Source organism: Asterias amurensis, chromosome 6 (genome assembly GCF_032118995.1).
Source record: "Asterias amurensis chromosome 6, ASM3211899v1".
Lineage (NCBI taxonomy): Eukaryota > Metazoa > Echinodermata > Asteroidea > Forcipulatida > Asteriidae > Asterias > Asterias amurensis.
The window spans coordinates 25681778-25697624 of record NC_092653.1 but is presented as its reverse complement, the minus strand read 5'-3'; the positions used below and the strand labels follow the sequence as shown (position 1 = coordinate 25697624).

Here is a 15847-nt window from a genome sequence, read left to right as displayed (position 1 = left end):
AATTACATGGATAGTCCTAAGTTAGGACGAGTAACTGGTCCTAACTCGAGATAAGACTAGTCCTAACTCTTTGTGAAATCCACCCCTGGGGTGGATTTCACAAAGGTAGTCCTAACTTAGGACTAGTCCTAGACAATGCTAAGAGATAGGACCAGTCCTAAGTTAGGATGAGTTACTGGTCCTAACTTAGGACCAGTCCTATCTCTTAGCATTGCCTAGGACTAGTCCTAAGTTAGGACTGCCACAGTACAAACCACTATGGTGAAACTGACAATTTGTCTTGCGATGAATTTTATTGCTTTGTTAAATCGGCCCCAGGTCCCAAATAATCAGATATATTTTTATTTTTTTAGGGGGCAATAGAAATTATGCAATTTTATTTTAAGTGGGGGTAGTTGGAGATTTTTTTTTGAAAAAAAAGGATCAATTCAAACCATTGAGTCAATTTTTGTGTTAATATTTTCTTTGCGCAGCATTTTTTTAATTTTAGGCAAACTTTTCTTCTTTCCCCTCGTTATTGTGTTTATTGTGGGAGGGGGGGGGGCCCTCTGCCCTCTATACCTTCACCTCTCATCTATTCTTTACATGTTCCTTGTCGTATCCAAGTCTTCTGTCAGTCATCTTCATTCAGGACCAGTGCTTTATTTAGTTGCTATTGTCTGCAGGCATGTTAGGGAGCGTCTCAAAAGTCGGGCACGTTCCTAGCGCAAAAGAACGTTCCTGCTGGCATATGCCCGCAGGATCGCAACATCATGACATTAGGAACGTTCTAACATGAGATTGGACGCGGTCACGCATTTGGAACGATCCAAAAGATCGCTCTGGCGGTCCAAAGGACCGGTCCAAGTAAAGCGGCGGGGATACTCTTGCGGTCCAAAAAGAACGTTCCTACCGTTCCGACTTTTGAGACGCTCCCTTACTTCCATTTCTTTTCCTGTAGCTAAACTTTTGTTTGCAAGTATTGTTACCGTACTTTGTGAAATTGCCAAATAAATAATAATAATAATGTACTGCGCTTTTCATCCACAGGTTTTATTTATGCAGGATCTTATCTTCATAAGCACTTGGCTGCCACTCAATACATTGCACCATTAATGGGTAACTTCTGCCCATCGCAATCTGAAAACACCGGGGTGAAATACTACAGTAATGGTGAGTTGAAATGTTAGCGTTTGACTCCTCTCATTTAGAGTCAATTAGAAACACGTGGTGAAGAGGATTTGTATATGTTTGGTCATCGACTCTGAAAATTTATGACAATGCAAATTTATGTGGTAAGAGTTAAAGCAGAGTTTTTCAACTATGCATTAATTTGAGAAACATTTCACTTTGAAGTACTTTGTTATTATGCATTTTGAGAAACATTTCATTTCATTTAGCCTTTGAGAAAGACTCTGGTTGAGTCGAAGCAAGTCATTGATGTATTTAAAGCGACCCTTTTGGTTGGTCAGCAGTTTGCAACAACAAATTTTCTTTAATGTTCTGTATGATCTGTTCCTGTTTCTTCATATCTGATTGAGATTGAGCCATAGACATTTGGTAGCGGAACAACTGATAGATCATCTCTTTCGTGTAAGTTTCATTATTTCAAAAAACGATTGATTTTCTTGTTATCATTTTGTTTGACTCAAAGGAACTGCCATGACTGTAGAGTGGAGGAACCAAAATCTAGCTGACAATATTGAAGGTAAGATCAGTGTTGAGGAATAGTCAGACTTATATCTGAATTCAGGCTTTGTCAAATCGGCTCCAGGGTTGGATTTCACAAGGAGTTATGACTTAGTCTTATCTCGAGTTGGGACGATTTACTCGTCCTTACTTAAGACTAGCCTTAGGTTTTTAATATCTCCTAGGGCTAGTCAAGTTAGGACTATAGTCCTAAACTCTTTATGAAATCGACCCTTGCCTCCTTTTACATAGCTCCATGTAATGGTTTACAAGGTGCTTTCACGCAATATGCTGCCACTTTTAACATAAGCACAACAATTTTGACCTTTTCCTGTAAGAGGTCAATGACCGGTTGGTCATTGGTCCCAATCAGGTGCATGAACCATAGAGCAAGGAGCGTGTATGAGCTTTGCACATAAGCACAACAATTTTGACCTTTTCCTGTAAGAGGTCAATGACCAGTTGGTCATTGGTCCCAATCAGGTGCATGAACCATAGAGCAAGGAGCGTGTATGAGCTTTGCTTACTCTTTGTTTTCACCTGAAAGACAGTTGGTATTTCATTTACATTGTGAGTCTTACATAACACAGGTAAACAGCATACATGCTAACCGTGTAATAAATGCAGATAAACAATAACAGTAAAATACTTTTGCAAAGCGCCTAATGCAAAAGCCTCCTAGCGCATAAACATACAAATAAAATATACAATGAGTGAAAAGATACAACTCCAAGTATAAGCAGATTACAAAAAAGCAGCTTAAAACAATCAATTTTTTAACAGGGACTTGAAGGAACACGTTGCCTTGGACCGGACGAGTTGCGTCTATAAAAAGCGTTTGTAATCGTTTTTTATAAAATGCATATGGTTGGAAAGATGTTTTAAAAGTAAAATACAATTATCCACACAAATTAGTCACGAAATTGTGTGGTTTTTCTTTTACTGTGCGAACTAACATGGTCGGCCATTTATGGGAGTAAAAAATTTGACTCCCATAAATGGCCGACCGTGTTAGTCGACGAGGTAAAAGGAAAACCGTGCAATTACGAGGCATGTTTGTGTGGATCATTGTATTCTACTTTTACAACATATTTCTACCCATGCATTTTATAACAAACGGTTACAAACGCTTTTCAAAGACCAACCCGACCGATCCAAGGCAACATGTTCCTTTAAAACAGTGAAAAGAACAAGCCTGGCGAATATGCACAGAAGATATGTTCCAAAGAAATGCATCTTTCATTAAGAAAATGATCAGCGTAAGAAAATGATCTTTGACCATAAAAAATGGAAGAAACTCTAGTAGTTGAAAGCATGACTGTTAAGATGATCTTTAAGTCTCAGCAGAGGAATAATGAAGAACCAGTTCAGATAAATAAACAGGAGATTGATAGAGGTGAACGACCTTTGTCCATCTCCCATGAACAGCTTTAATTACTTGGAATGTGATCATAAACCTCCCCGTGCATTACCAACTACTATTGAGTGTTGAAATCAATTAAGTGTAAAAGATGCTTGTTGTGTTTAAATGAAGCGAACTTGGGGGACTGCCAATGTTCACTTCGGATTAAAAATTAGGTTTTGTTGGTCCATGAATTGTTAGAGAGAATGAGCATCATGGATGCGCTGGACCATGTATGATTAGAGAGAATGCGAAGTTGGAGTTGCATGTTGGTACGGTACTGCTGTTTTTGATCAGCAGAGTGTTAGCCTCGCTACCATGGTCAGCGCGCCGTAAGACGGTTGACTGTGTATGTATGCATTCACACCATTATACCGCATTGCCTGCTGGCATAGTGAATATATCCCATGTAAAACTATAGATGATGTTGAATGATGAGAATCTTGGCTGTGGGTTTGATGCTGACTGGGTACTGTAAAACGCACCCATCACATGATATCACATACATGTAGAACCTGACAATACATCTATCGTATAGTGCATTCCATGGTCATAAAGTAGGAGGGTTGACTGTGTTCTGTGTATAGTGCGTTTGCTTTAAAAGCCCAGCCGGTTTGAGCCTCCTTGGTTTGAGAGACCATTTAAGAAAACAAGAAGAAAAAAAAAGCCCTTCTTCTTTTTTGTCAAAAGCGCAGAACACTTTGTAGGCTATTGGTGTTATTTTGAGTAAACTTGTTTTCAAAAGTTAAAGGCAGTGGACACTATTGGTATATTACTCAAAATAATTATTAGTATAAAACCTTACTTGGTAACGAGTAAATGGGGAGAGGTTGATGGTATAAAACATTGTGAGAAACAGCTCCCTCTGAAGTGGAGTATTTTTCGAGAAAGAAGTAATAATCACGAATTTGATTTCAAGACCTCAGATTTAGAACTTGTGGTCTCGAAATCAAGCATCGGAAAGAACACAACTTCGTGTGACAAGGGTGTTTTTTCTTTCATTAATATCTCGCAACTTCGATGACCGGTTGAGTTCAAATGATCACAGGTTTGTTATTTTATGCTTACGTTGAGGTACACCAAGTGAGAAGACTGGTCTTTGACAATTACCAATAGTGGCCAGTGTCTTTAATTAATAAGCTGAGCAGTTATGGTGGAAATCACATTTTAACATAACTCCTAAAAGTTTGACCTTTTCCTGTAAGAGGTCAATGACCAGTTGGTCATTGGTCCCCATCAGGTGCCTTGCATTAACCATAGGCCTACAGAAAGGATCATGCATGAGCTTTACATTTACTGTGTTTCCACTTGAAAGACAATTGGGATTTCATTTCCATTGTGATTGACCCCAGCATAGTCTTACACATAACAGGTTAACAGGTATGCTAAACGAGTAATAAATGCAGTTAAACAATAACAATAATAAAGATATTTGTAAACCAAAGTTTATTCATATGGAAATGAGAGTGCAGTAACTTTATGCTATGGTCTTCATGATCCCCAGAGCCATTCGAGAGGTGAATGAACTTTTGTTCCCTTGACCATGAACAGCCTTTTTTTCTGAATGTGAGCCAAAGCCTCCCTATACTGTTGAGTAGTGGTAGGATTAATTCAAAAAACTTTAAGATAGAAAAACAAACTATAATCAATCAAGTGTAAAAGATGCTTGTTGTGTTTAAATGAAGCGAATTTGGGGGACTGCCGATCGATGTTCACTTGGGATTAAAAATTGGGTTTTGTTGGACCATGGATGGTTACGACAGAATAGGTGGCAACTGTTGGTACTTTGAAGTGTCGTGGCCGAGCGGTTACCAGCATCAAATTCAAACTCTGGTGTTTCTGATCAGCAGAGTGTGATATTCACACATATCAAACAATTCACAAAACATATTTCTGCAAAAAAATGAGAGCTTTGAGACTCCCTAACTCACAATAAAACGCTGTATAAAAAAACATGTTTAGCAACCTCCTTTTTTCTTTTCTTTTTTAAAGTTCAACTGGTTTTCTTTAAAAAGGTGTCGAGTGACCATTTTAAAATAAAAATAAAAACAAAAAAGGCCCTTCTAATTCTTTTTTTCAAAAAGGCAGGTCGCTAAACATGTTTTCATTAGCTTGGCCTTTTTAATGATTTTTAAAGAGGCCTTATAAGTCACTTTGTATTGGTATTCTATTGAGAAACTTTTTTTCAAAAGTCAGCACTCAAAATACTTGAAGGCACTTAAATACAGCAGGAATGTTAATTTTCTTGGGCGAAAGATTCAAGAGAAACACAACAAACTTTTCTCACAACTTCCCGAAGATTATTTCTGTGTCAACCACTCAACCAACCTTGATGAAACCAGTGTTTAAGCTTACCATTTATAAAACAAATTCCTTGTACAAATTATTTCTTGTACAAACAATACATTTATTAAAGTGTGTATTGGTGCATAACCAGGAATTTCCGGACTCTTGCTGGAAAAGCCAGAAGTTTTAGATGAACTATAATGGCGATAGTTCCTTGTACTAGGATAGGTAGTGCATTTAAAGGCAGTGGACACTATTGGTAATTACTCAAAATAATTACTAGCATAAAACCTTACTCGGTAATGAGTAATGGGGAGAGGTTGATAGAATAAAACATTGTGAGAAACAGCTCCCTCTGAAGTGACGTAGTTTTCGAGAAAGGAGTAATTTTCCACGAATTTGATTTCGAGCCCTGAGAATTAGATTTTGAGGTCACGAAATCAAGCATCTGAAAGCACATAACTTTGTGTGACAAGGGTGTTTTTTCTTCCATTATTATTTCGCAACTTCGACGACCAATTGAGTTCAAATTTTCACATGTTTGTTTATGCATATGTTGAGATACACCAAGTGAGATGACTGGTCTTTGACAATTACCAATAGTGTCCAGTGTCTTTAAAAGAACCCTTCTCTGTGAAGCGATAGTTATGTAACCTTTGGATCTGTTGTTAATCTTTTCTATCCTCAATTAGAATCGATGGGGGGTGGTAGGCCTAGGCTTCCTTTATTGTGACTTCATTCCCTGCTTCAATCTTAGGTATTCAAGATCAAAGGGCATTACTTCTCACAATGATAAAGGCATGTTTAAGTATGGGAAATTTTGGGCATACCCTCTGGCCCATCAGGCATGGTGTATAAGCCCCCTTTACAGAACCGAATCCTAATAACCATCGATTTAAGTGCCAGTTGTCTGTCCCATAAGGTTGCATGCAATTTTATGACAAACGTTCACAGGATCACACACACCACGTCCCCAACATCCCTCGTTTATGTGAGATCACACTGTTGTTTAGTTATCAGTTCGGTGGTGCTCTCTGTCAGTGTAATTGCATTAGGTAATCATCAATCGCTTTCTCTGCACACCATTTTTTTTCTTCTTTTATGCGACTTCTCAGCCTCCTGACTCCAAAGATGAATTTATCTGAAAGCATTTTTTTAGAAATGGAAGTGTAAAAAAGCAAATTCAAGGCTTTATTGATCAGACACATGTTGGTCATAGCATTAAAGCTTTGAGGAAAGCAACTTAAAATAAATGCATTCGAAACATTTGTTCCGCTGACGCCATTTTGATGGGTACCTCTAATAATGATCTTTCTCCACCGGCCCGGGTAATATTAATAATAATAGTTGATTTTTATATAGCACATTACACACCCAAATGGCGTCTCACTTCCAACATCATTTTCCCTGGGCACTGGGCCATTTAATTAATTCCTTAAACCACCTCAGCTCCCTGGGGAGTATACAGCCTGTGCAACAAATATGTGCTACTGTTAGCTAAATCAATCACAAGAACCAACCCTGCCCTCACAGCATGGAGCTAGGATGCTCACAGGTACCCATTTACTTCTGGGTGGAGAGAAGCATTTATACTAAAAGTATCTTGCTCAAGAACACAAGTATCGCAACTGGGATTCAAACCCACACTCCGATGACTTATCCACCAGAACTTGAATTCGATGCTCTTAACCACGTGGCCATGACACCCTTCTTATGATCTTTCTCCACTGGGTGATAACGTGTACTGCTTGATATAGTTTGGTGATTGCGAGAGATTCAAGAGAAACACAAAGTGTGTTTTTTTCTCACAACTTATCAGAAAGATATTTTCTGTGTCCACCACTCAACCAACCTTGATAAAACCAGATTTGTGTGTCAGCTTACCAGTTATAAAAAGACTGTCCTTGGACAAATTGTCCTAGTTCAAATAACACATTTGTTAAAGTGTGTACTGGTGCATTACCAGACATTTCCTGACTCTTCTTGCTGGAAAAAGCAGAAGTTTAGATAAAACATAAATGGTTAATGGTCCTTGTACTAGGATTGGTAGTGCACTTAAAAGAACCTGTTCTTTAGATCTATTGTTAATCTTTTCTATCCTCAATTGTAATCCATGGGAAGTGGTAGGCCTAGGCTTCCTTTATTGTATCTTCATTGTGAGCTTATATCTTAGGTATTCTTCAAAGGATTTAAGTGGGGCATTACTTCTGTACACAAGGATAAAAGCGTGTTTAAGTATGGGAAAATTAGGGGTTTCCCTCTGCCCCCGTCAGGCATGTTGTTAAAGCCCCCTCCATACGCGAACAAGACCAAACTATTAAAATGTACATATTCACTTTCCCTTGTGGTTAATTACTTTTGAAAAACCAAGTTGCATCCCCTTAAGGTGATCCCTCTGCTGCTACTTCCCAGATTGTAAACCTGGGTGTGATCCCTGGCTCTACGGCAGTTACAAGTTGTATGGCTTCTGATGGCATGCACAGCTTAACAAAGATATTGAAAATAAAGGGAGATCTCAAACACTAGGACTACTAGCTCAATTGGTAGATCGCGGGTTCAAGCCCTGCTGTAGTAAATTATTTGCCTTTTTTCGTTCCAAAGTTGTTTAAATAACTAAATGAATAAACAGTTTTTTTTTCCTTTTTCCACAGCTGGTATATTCTCTTTTCAAACAACACTATTCGACAATGGGAAAATTGTTTTTGCGTATAAACAGGTATGGTTTTAATTGGTATTGTTAAGAAAATATTCTTATCCTCACTGAGCATCCAAACAAGACAAAAGCTAAACACAAAGTCTGGCCCCCGCCAATATGGGTCTTTAGGCCAGTTTAAATTCAGCTTCAGTTTCATTAACCAACTGAGAATACTTATCAGGACGCCAATTCTTCATTAGACTTGATGACAAGTCATTAGGCGCTGCCTATTTGTCTGCCTTTCATGCAACAGTCACAGTGCGATGTTACACATGCAACAGTCCTAGGTAGCGCGAGGCAGCTCTAATTGCGACTGACCCACACACACATACTGGGATCGAGGGTGTGTGCATCGTCCCTGTAGCTACGCCGCGCTGTAACTACACACCGCGCTTAACAATTATCATCTTGACTTCAAGACTAGTTCTTCATATGTTACACCATAGCTCTCACATTGTACTCCACGGTGGAGTAAAGCCATTATGATAGATTGCCTTGCTCAAGAACACAATGTCACAACTGACCAGGGGTCGATTTCACTCAGAGCTAAGACTAGTCCTAACTTAGGCCTAGTCCTAGGAGATATTAAAAACGTATGGCTAGTCCTAAGTTAGGTCGAGTAACTCCTTGAGATAAGACTAGTCTTAACTCTTTGTCAAAATCACCCCAGGCCAGAATTCAAATCCACATTCTGTAAATTACAGCGCTTGAATCAACCTTCTCTTCTTCAGAAACTTGGAATTACTTGTGTGGAGAATCATAAATTGTTTGCATCTTGAACCTACTAACCACTTACGACGTCCTACTAATTACAGTTTAATGGGTAGATTAATTAGGCATAACCTTTGTGACCCCATATCCTATTTTTTCCTCCTTCCAGTGAGAATCCAGTTTTGACTTGAATCTTGCAACAGTTTTGGCATCCACTACAGCTTGTGGAAGGGACTTCCATATGTTTATTACTCTTTGGGTGAAGAAATTTTTCCTGCAACCAATGTTTTTCTTCAGGGATGGCTTGAAGAGCTTGAGAGAGTGACCTCTTGTTGTGGTTATCTGATGTTCTTAAGAATTTTCTGAAGAACCTAGCCACCACCTCTCCAGTGTAGGCTTGATTATGATTCTCATTTTTTCTTCTGATTGTTCTTTTATGTACAGATTCCAGTTCCAGTTCCGAGTATATCAGACAATGGACATCCAGTGAAAGTGGGATTAGCTGATGCCTATTACATTGATAAAATAATTGCACCATGTAAGTCTTTGTGTATTTTACGTACCATACCTAATTAAGATTTTAACTTTGATTCTTTACGTTTAGTTAAGAATTTAGAACTCAAACTTAAGAGTCAATTTTAATAGCTTTTTAACTTTGAATAATTAAAAGATATTAACTTGTTTAGTATGAAGTTCCATACGAAGGCTAAAATAATGACAGTACAACAAACATAAACAGGAAACTATTAAAATCCTGTTTTTGTATTGAATTAGTTTAACAAGTATTTTCTCCCCTTCTTTCAGTTACGAAAAAGCGAGATATATTTGAGTACCATAAAGTGGAGCTGGAACTGTCGCAAGTCAAATCTAATTCTGCAATTAGTATCAATCCACTTCCAAGTGAGTAATTTTTATCTTATCCTAGATTCAAAGGCAGTGGACACTATTGGTAATTACTCAAAATAATTATTATCATAAAAACTTACTGTGTAACAAGCAATGGAGAGCTGTTGATAGTATAAAACATTGTGAGAAACGGCTCCCTCTGAAGTGACGTAGGTTTCGAGAAAGAAGTAATTTTCCACGAACTTGATTTCAAGCATCTGAAAGCACACAACTTTGTGAGACAAGGGTGTTTTTTTTTCATTATTATCTCACATCTTCGACGACCAATTGTGCCCAAATTTTCACAGTTGTTATTTTATGCATATGTTGAGACTGGTTTTTGACAACTACCAATAGTGTCCAGTGTCTTTAACATCCATTTAATTTGACTCAAGTTTTTAGAATGTGATATTTCTGGACATTTTCATTCGGGGGAAGGAGGGGCAAAGAAATCATTTTTGGGAGGTCTTTATACTTTACCAAGAGAAACCTTTCACAAGAAGTGCAACCATTCGCCTTAACTGTCTCATTTTCATTTTCATTGATTAATTCTGATTGTGAAGCCAAGAACTCCCATAAAAGCTGAATCACTTTAATAGTCAAAAACCCAAATGGAGAGAAGACAACGAAGGAAGTTTCAGTTTTAGATGTGGGAGGAAAACCTTAGAGAGTTATTCCAGGGAAACCCATGCAGTCACAAAGTGCCCATGGCAGGATTTGAACCAGGGTTCCAGAGGTGAAAGGCTAAGAAAGATACCACTACGCCAACCTGACCACCTGTATGTAATGAGTGGACTGAATCAAACATAATGTGTTTTCCAAATGTATAGGTTCTGCACAAAAGATGTTGAATCACAAAAGGTGTTGAACTGTGAAAACTAATCAACTTCTAATTTATATTTATCAATAACGGTTTCAAGGAACCCTGATCCTTATCGTCTTCATAAAGGAGACTTACAAAAAAATACATTAACAAAATAGAACCTTTTTGTTGTTGTATGTGCCTACATTGTTTATGCTGGGAAAACGTGCTATTTTTATTACAGTAACAACTCATAACAAGTTTCCCCAAACACTTTTCTTCATTTAAATGAAACATTGATGGATATGTGTCTTTTTTATTATTAATATGCTTTATTATCAGGAGTGACTTGTGACTCAAACTTGACATTTGTGACTCATGACATAGACTTGACAACATTTGTTTTAATGTTTTGAATTTTGCATCACCAAAGCAACAAGATTTTTACCAAAAATAGAAAGAATCGCCTTGGCACTACTTGACTTAGCTAGTTGGAAAGAATGAAATTCTCTGTTGAAAAGTTTTGGACACGATGACAGTACTGCATTTAGTTTAATTGATGAGACAATGGGCAATTCCCTTGAGACAGTGGACTAGTCTATGTTGTAAAAAATCCAGCGGATGAACGACCTTGCCCTTTGGCCACTCAAACTTTCTCAAGCATGATTTCAGAGATCCGGATTTTAACTAAATACGTACGCAGAGTAATTTAAAAAGAACAACATCATTACCCCGGTCACCGGGCCATTTAATTGATTCCTTAAACCACCTCAGCTCCCTGGGGGAGTATATAGCCTGTGCAACAAATATGCGCTACTGTTAGCTAAATCAATTAAAAGAACCAACCCTGCCCTCACAGGTACCCACTTACTTTTGGGTGGAGGGAAGCATTTATAGTAAAGTTTCTTGCTCAAGAACACGAGTATCGCAACTGGGATTCAAACCCACACTCCGATGTAAAGATCTTGCTCAAGAACACAAGTTTCACAACCAGGATTATTATGGTGACTTAACCACCAGAACTTGAATTCGGTGCTCTTATCACTCGGCCATGACACCCAACTTATGATCTTTCGCCACTTGGTGATGCTGTGTACTGCTTGATATAATTTGGTGATTGCGAGAGATTCAATAGAAACACAAAGTGTTTTTTTCTCACAACCTTCCAGAAAGATTTTTTCTGTGTCCACCATTCAACCAACCTTGATAAAACCAGATTTGTGTGTCAGCTTACCAGTTATAAAAAGACTGTCCTTGAACAAATTGTCCTAGTTCAAACAACACACAAGTTTCACAACCAGGATTATTATGGTGACTTAACCACCAGAACTTGAATTCGGTGCTCTTATCACTCGGCCATGACACCCGAGATTCAATAGAAACACAAAGTGTTTTTTTCTCACAACTTTCCAGAAAGATTTTTTCTGTGTCCACCATTCAACCAACCTTGATAAAACCAGATTTGTGTGTCAGTTTACCAGTTATAAAAAGACTGTCCTTGAACAAATTGTCCTAGTTCAAACAACACATTTATTCAAGTGTGTACTGGTGCATAACTAGACATTTCCAGACTCTTGCTGGATAAAGGAGAAGTTTGTATAAAACATTAATGGTCATAGGTCCTTGTACTAGGATTGGTAGTGCACTTAAAGGAACACGTTGCCTCGGATCGGACGAGTTGGTCTATGAAAAGCGTTTGAAACCGTTTGTTATGAAATGCATATGGTTAGAAAGATGTTTTAAAAGTAGAATATAATGATCCACACACGTATCACTCAAAATTGCACGGTTTTCATTTTACGTCGCGAACTAACACGGTCGGCCATTTATGGGAGTCAAATTTTTGACTCCCATAAATGGCCGAACGTATTTGTCGACAAGGTAAAACGAAAACCACCCAATTTCGAGGCATATTTGTGTAGATCATTGTATTCTACTTTTACAACAACTTTCTTACCATACCGATTTTATAGCAAACGGTTACAGAACGCTTTTCAAAGACCAACTCGACCGATCCAAGGCAACGTGTTCCTTTAAAAGAACCCATTCTTTAGATCTATTGTTAATCTTTTCTATCCTCAATTGTAATCCATGGTAAAGGCTTCCTTTATTGTATCTTCATTGTGAGCTGATATCTTAGGTATTCTTCAGAGGATTTAAGTGAGGCATTACTTATGTGCTCAAGGATAATAGCGTCTTTAAGTATGGGAAAGTTAGGGGTTTCCCTCTACCTCTGAAAGGTATATTATTGTTTCTAGGAGTCTTTCAAGAAAACTTTGTAGATTTGTGAAGTGGCCAGCAGTTGCATGACACAGAATATTATGACTGGACTTAACATCCCATGAGTTCGCGATGTACCAAAGGAATTATCGACGGCACCATGCGAATCTTAGCTCCAACCAGCAGACCAGGTGTCGATTTCACAAATGAGTTAGGACAAGTCCTAACCGGGAAATATTAATAGTCCCAAGTTAGGAACTTGTCCTCACTCGAGACTAAATCTTTGTGAAATCCACACCTGGAAGAACAACAATGTAAAGGGGACAAATTACCCATACATGGGAAACGACCTTGCCCTGGCCACTCAAACTTTGGACAACCCTTGATTTGTATTTTCACACAAATCTTGAAATCATAAATGCGCATAACGACCCAAGGTTGCCCCTGCTGTGGCAAAGCTCGGAATCCTTGACCAGACTTCGGGTCCTAAGTTTTGTTAGTAAGCGAAACGAATCGGTCGGCCATCGGCGACCCAAAGCTTTAAACCAACTTCCGTTCGCTCACCTTGCCTCGCCTCAAGTGTTTTGGAAGCCATTTAAATGCACTGGACACGATTGGTATTTTGTAAAAGACTAGTATTCTCACTTGGTGTATTCCAACATAATGCATAAAGCAACAAACCTGTGATCATGAAAAGTTGGGCTCAGTTGGTCCTCGAATTAGCAGGAGAATGATACAAGAAAAAACACCCTTGTTGCAGTAGCCTGTGTGTGTTTTCAGATGAAAGGTTTCAGCTGAATTATCTGAGTGAGAAATTACCTCATTCCCAAAAACTGTAATACGTTTCTCACAATTTGTTCATACTTGCAACAGCTCTCCATAGCGACCGTTACAAAAGTAGTCTTTTTGCCAACGAGTATTTTGAATAATCACCCAGCCGTCGATTTCACAAAACTCTTCCTAACTTAAGACTAAATCTTATGACTCAGGTCGAGTCCCAACCCTGCACTGCAGCATGCGGACCTTAAGATTAATCCTAAGTTAAGACGAGTTACTCGTCTTAACTCGAGATAAGACGAGTCCTAACTCTTTGTGAAATCGACCCCAGGCCTGGAAACAAACCGTTTAAATGCGAAGTATACCTTTGATTTTGGGAGCCGTTCGATTGCTTTTATCGTATATTATTATTGCAGATAATTGTTTATCCACAAACATCTAAAAGTTTCATTTAAAAGGGTTGTCGCGTTTCTGATGCCGCCGAGAATCCGGAGCGAATGCCCACACAGGAAGAATCATAATTCCACTATCTGATTACATTTTTGGGGGCACACAAATTGTTATCTTTTTACCGCATTATTTTGAAGTGAAATTTTTCTCAAAATGCTTTATCCTATCGAAATCTGCTGTATGCTTCTAGTGAACTATTTGTATTGCCATTAACTTTAAGAGTGATTACAAAAATCACTTTCCCTTTGAAAGAGTATTTCAAATAAAAAAGTTGTTTAGTGTCCGACCGATTCGCTTCACTTGGAACCGGACGTTGGGGCTAGGCTCAAGGATGATCAGTAGAGAGCTAATTGCAACGTGCTTGAGAGCGCCAGAGGCAGGACCGGTGGGGAGGTGGGGGCAAGGAACTTCAATGTTTACCTGTGTCATGGTAATTGAAGTCACGCATACCTTGTAAATAGCCAACTTTGTTCCTCGCTAAAACACCATCATTGATGGAGGGGGGGGGGGGGTTCAGGGCGCCCAGCGGACTAAAAAGATATCAACCAGACACCATGAAAGTGAATTCATTGTGAAACAAGCTTGGAAACTACGTTTATAAATAATATAAGAATGAAGGATCAATATTATCCTTGGCAGAATATGGACCCTGTCGTTTCTGATTGGTTTGGCATTGCGTAACAAGCTGGAAAATGCCCTTGTTGCTTCGCCACTCCCGTGACGTGCGTGTTTCCCTTTCAGTTCCCTTGGGATTGCGGCTCTGCGAAAAGCCACAAATGGATGCCCTAACCTCGGCTTTTGTCCCACACCAAAGATCAATGATTCCCGCCCTGGATAATGACCGATCAAGCAGTAGTTATTGCAGCTTGTTGTAAGACTTCTACTTGCTCTATGCTCTATGCATGGAGGTAGAACCTCCATGCCCTATGCTTGGACATACAGGTTCAATAGCCTCTGTAGTAGAGATGTAGCCTTTGCAGGGCCCAAATTCATCGAGCAGCTTAACGGCCAATTTTGTGCTTACTGTACGACTTTAAATATTATTTCATAGCGCTGCTTTAACCATACGCAAATGAAAAGGCATGCTAACCTTCCGGTGTTTGCTACACGTGGTGAACGCGCAAAATGGCCGCCTAATTTTCTTTCCAACCTGTGAAAAACGTTTACGGTTGCAGACCTGTGTGTGTGGTGTTTTTTTTTTAGGGCTAGGGCGCCAAGGCATTTTCTCCTTGGTAAAGGGCACCCTACTAGGAAATTGTAAATTTATCTTGGAACTTTTCAAGGGCAATATGGCAGGGGGTGTGGAGGCAATCGCCTTCGGTGTACCACCGTGAAGTATCAGGCCTGGGTTTCCTCCATGGTTGTAGCCTGTCTGCGGGTGGTTTGATTGTACGCCACTCCTGATGTTGTGCCAGCCGCGCACGAGGACACGGCAGAAGAAGGTGCAGGGGAGGCAAAATCTTTGAACATTATGGGTATCAGCTGGTGGCTTAGCATGTAGGGTGAGGGCCAGACGGGGTATTGCCGACCATGACCACCAAAACTGACGTCTCGAGCACCCTTTGCATGCAGCGCACTAATTAAAGGCAAACATTTTGTAATGCATCAAAATGTTCATTATCACATAAACTTACTTGGTAACGAGTATATGGAGAGCCGTTGATAGTATAACACATTGTGAGAAACGACTCCCTCTGAAGTAGCGTAGTTTTTGAGAAAGAAGTAATTCCTTACTAAAATATTTGAATCTGAGAAAGACTTCAGGCCTAGTAGCCTGAAGCCTTTGTCAGGCATTTGAAAGCAGTTTTGTTCAAAAAGGTTGTTTTCTCTGTCATTTTGTTGTTTGCAACTTCGATGACCCATATAGAGCAAAATAAATCGCAGATTTTTGTATGCATATTTTGGAAACATCAAGTGAGAATGAATACCGTCTTCGAAACCAAACGTGAGT

General features: G+C 39.1%; 1 protein-coding gene across 3 annotated transcripts in view; it reads left to right on the top strand.

Moving 5' to 3' along the window:
- The window catches only part of LOC139938502 (plexin domain-containing protein 2-like), a 45166-nt gene that overhangs the window by 19547 nt on the left and 9772 nt on the right, over positions 1-15847 (top strand). For all 3 annotated transcript variants that reach the window (XM_071934066.1, XM_071934067.1, XM_071934069.1), the window contains 5 exons: positions 1030-1152; positions 1634-1687; positions 8008-8072; positions 9207-9300; positions 9567-9662. In XM_071934066.1, the coding sequence (XP_071790167.1) occupies positions 1030-1152; positions 1634-1687; positions 8008-8072; positions 9207-9300; positions 9567-9662 (432 nt within the window). The remainder of the gene's footprint in view (positions 1-1029; positions 1153-1633; positions 1688-8007; positions 8073-9206; positions 9301-9566; positions 9663-15847) is intronic.